Consider the following 1,891-nt stretch of genomic DNA (forward strand, 5'->3'; position numbering starts at 1 on the left):
ACATCAGGACAAAAGGAGCAATAGCTGGGAAACATGCTGCTATGAATTGTTTAGTAGACATGAGAAAGGAATGATATATGACAAATTGAAAGGCACAAAAGGAGATGATGGAATTAATTGAATAGAAGGAGACATATGTACATGCTAGTAAAAGGCTTGCATGAGTGGCTCTTATCTCAGGAAAAGTTCTAAGAGAAATGTGGGGATGGTGAATGTGTTGGACTTGCTGATGGTGTCTGTACAGAATAAAAATTATGTAGGCAGTGGCCCAGATCATGAATGCCATGCAAATGACATCAGGAAGAAAGAAAATAATTATATAGAGTGAGGCACTAAATGAGTCATGGGCTGTAACTGAACAATATCCCAGATGCCACCATCTTGTGCTGTTACTCATGAACCTTGAGTTATTCATGATCCCAAGCATAGTGAAATTTATAAACAAGTAGAAGCACCAGCAGAAGAGACAAGAAGGGATAATGTGTTTTGGGGCTTGGACTTTGAGTTGAAACCACCTGGAGTTATTGGGACTGATGGTGATGACCTGAAAACCACACAGAAGGCAGGTACTGCTGAGAGAAACACTCCTAGACACTCTGTGAAGGTACTGGATAAGTTTACACCCAATAGGATACAGGAAATTTTTTAAGCCCAGATAGAATATTGTCTGAGGAAGACCTTTGAATAGAAGGGTTTTCAAGTTGGCTATGGTCAAGTTGACACAAATGGAGTCTATGGGCCTTAGCTTGTGACCAGTGAGAAATGTGAGGATGTAAAGAAACAGTAGGAAGGCATTCCCTAGAAGCCCAATTCCAATCTGGATGATGAAGACAATGGCCAATAATAAGTCACAAAGTTTCATTTTCTAAATATCTTTGAGAGAACAATAGTAGTCCAATCCAGAAGAGCCTTAGGAAAAATGAGAGATTTATTGAATTCTTACAAGGTGTGATAGAGTGGGTCTCTATTCTAAGAACATAAGGAGTAACCTGTATAAGATCAGGTTCAGATATCATAGATTTGACGTTAACATTGAACTTTGTTTGGTTTTCATGGATATCCCATTGATTGTTGGAGATAGAAATGGAATTAAACATTATGATGGGTAAATTAAAATTAAAAAGTCTAGTTTCTCTTTCCTTTGCAAAGCTTTTAATTTGGATCTTAAAATTTTCAGCTAGATATCATAGAATTTTGGAGAGGAACATTTTTATAAAGTGCTTTTAAAATATCATTGCTCTTTTTTAAAAAATGACAACTTAAAATTTGATGTTATGAAGAATTGAATGGGTGATTTTTAAGTCATTTTTCAGTCATATCTTATTCTTTGCCACCTCATTTGGGTTTTGTAGGAAAGTTACTATAGCGATTAGTCATTTTCTTCTGTAGCTCATTTTACACATGAGGAAACTAAGACAAATAAGATTAAATGACTTCTTCAGGTAGGCTCTGACAAGTATTAAATGTCTAAACCCAGCTTAGAACTCAGGAATAGGAATCATCCTGACTCCAGGGCCAATTTTTTGACCAATGTTCCACTTATAGTGCTATAGTGTTAAAGTCCCTTCTTGAGTCTAGAACTTCATATTCCTTTTCAGATGTTGAGCACGTTATTGGTCTTTTGGTATCATCTATTGAGAGATGGTCTTAGAATTAGAAAACAACTGAAACACTGGATCCAATACTTACCAGCTATATGACAGTTGTCAAGGCGATTAAATTCATTCAGCCATAGTTTTCTCCCCTGGCTTGTGGAACTATAGATGGGCAGATATGTTTAAGACCATGAGGAAAAAATAAATACAATGAAATAAATTTCATCCAAAATATAAAATTATAAAATTATCTTTAAAAAGTAAAGATTTTCCAAACTGACCCCATTGCATTAACA

At 35.6% G+C, this 1,891-nt stretch overlaps 1 protein-coding gene across 1 annotated transcript; it reads right to left on the bottom strand.

The window, feature by feature from the left end:
* Window positions 1–4: 4 nt before the first annotated feature.
* On the bottom strand, window positions 5–862 carry LOC123256232 (vomeronasal type-1 receptor 1-like; the record flags this gene model as incomplete). The annotated part of the gene is made up of 1 exon (XM_044684898.1): window positions 5–862. A coding segment is annotated over exon 1 (858 nt), but the record flags the coding sequence as incomplete, so codon positions are not given.
* Window positions 863–1,891: the final 1,029 nt, after the last annotated feature.

Source organism: Gracilinanus agilis, unplaced genomic scaffold (assembly GCF_016433145.1).
Source record: "Gracilinanus agilis isolate LMUSP501 unplaced genomic scaffold, AgileGrace unplaced_scaffold57246, whole genome shotgun sequence".
Lineage (NCBI taxonomy): Eukaryota > Metazoa > Chordata > Mammalia > Didelphimorphia > Didelphidae > Gracilinanus > Gracilinanus agilis.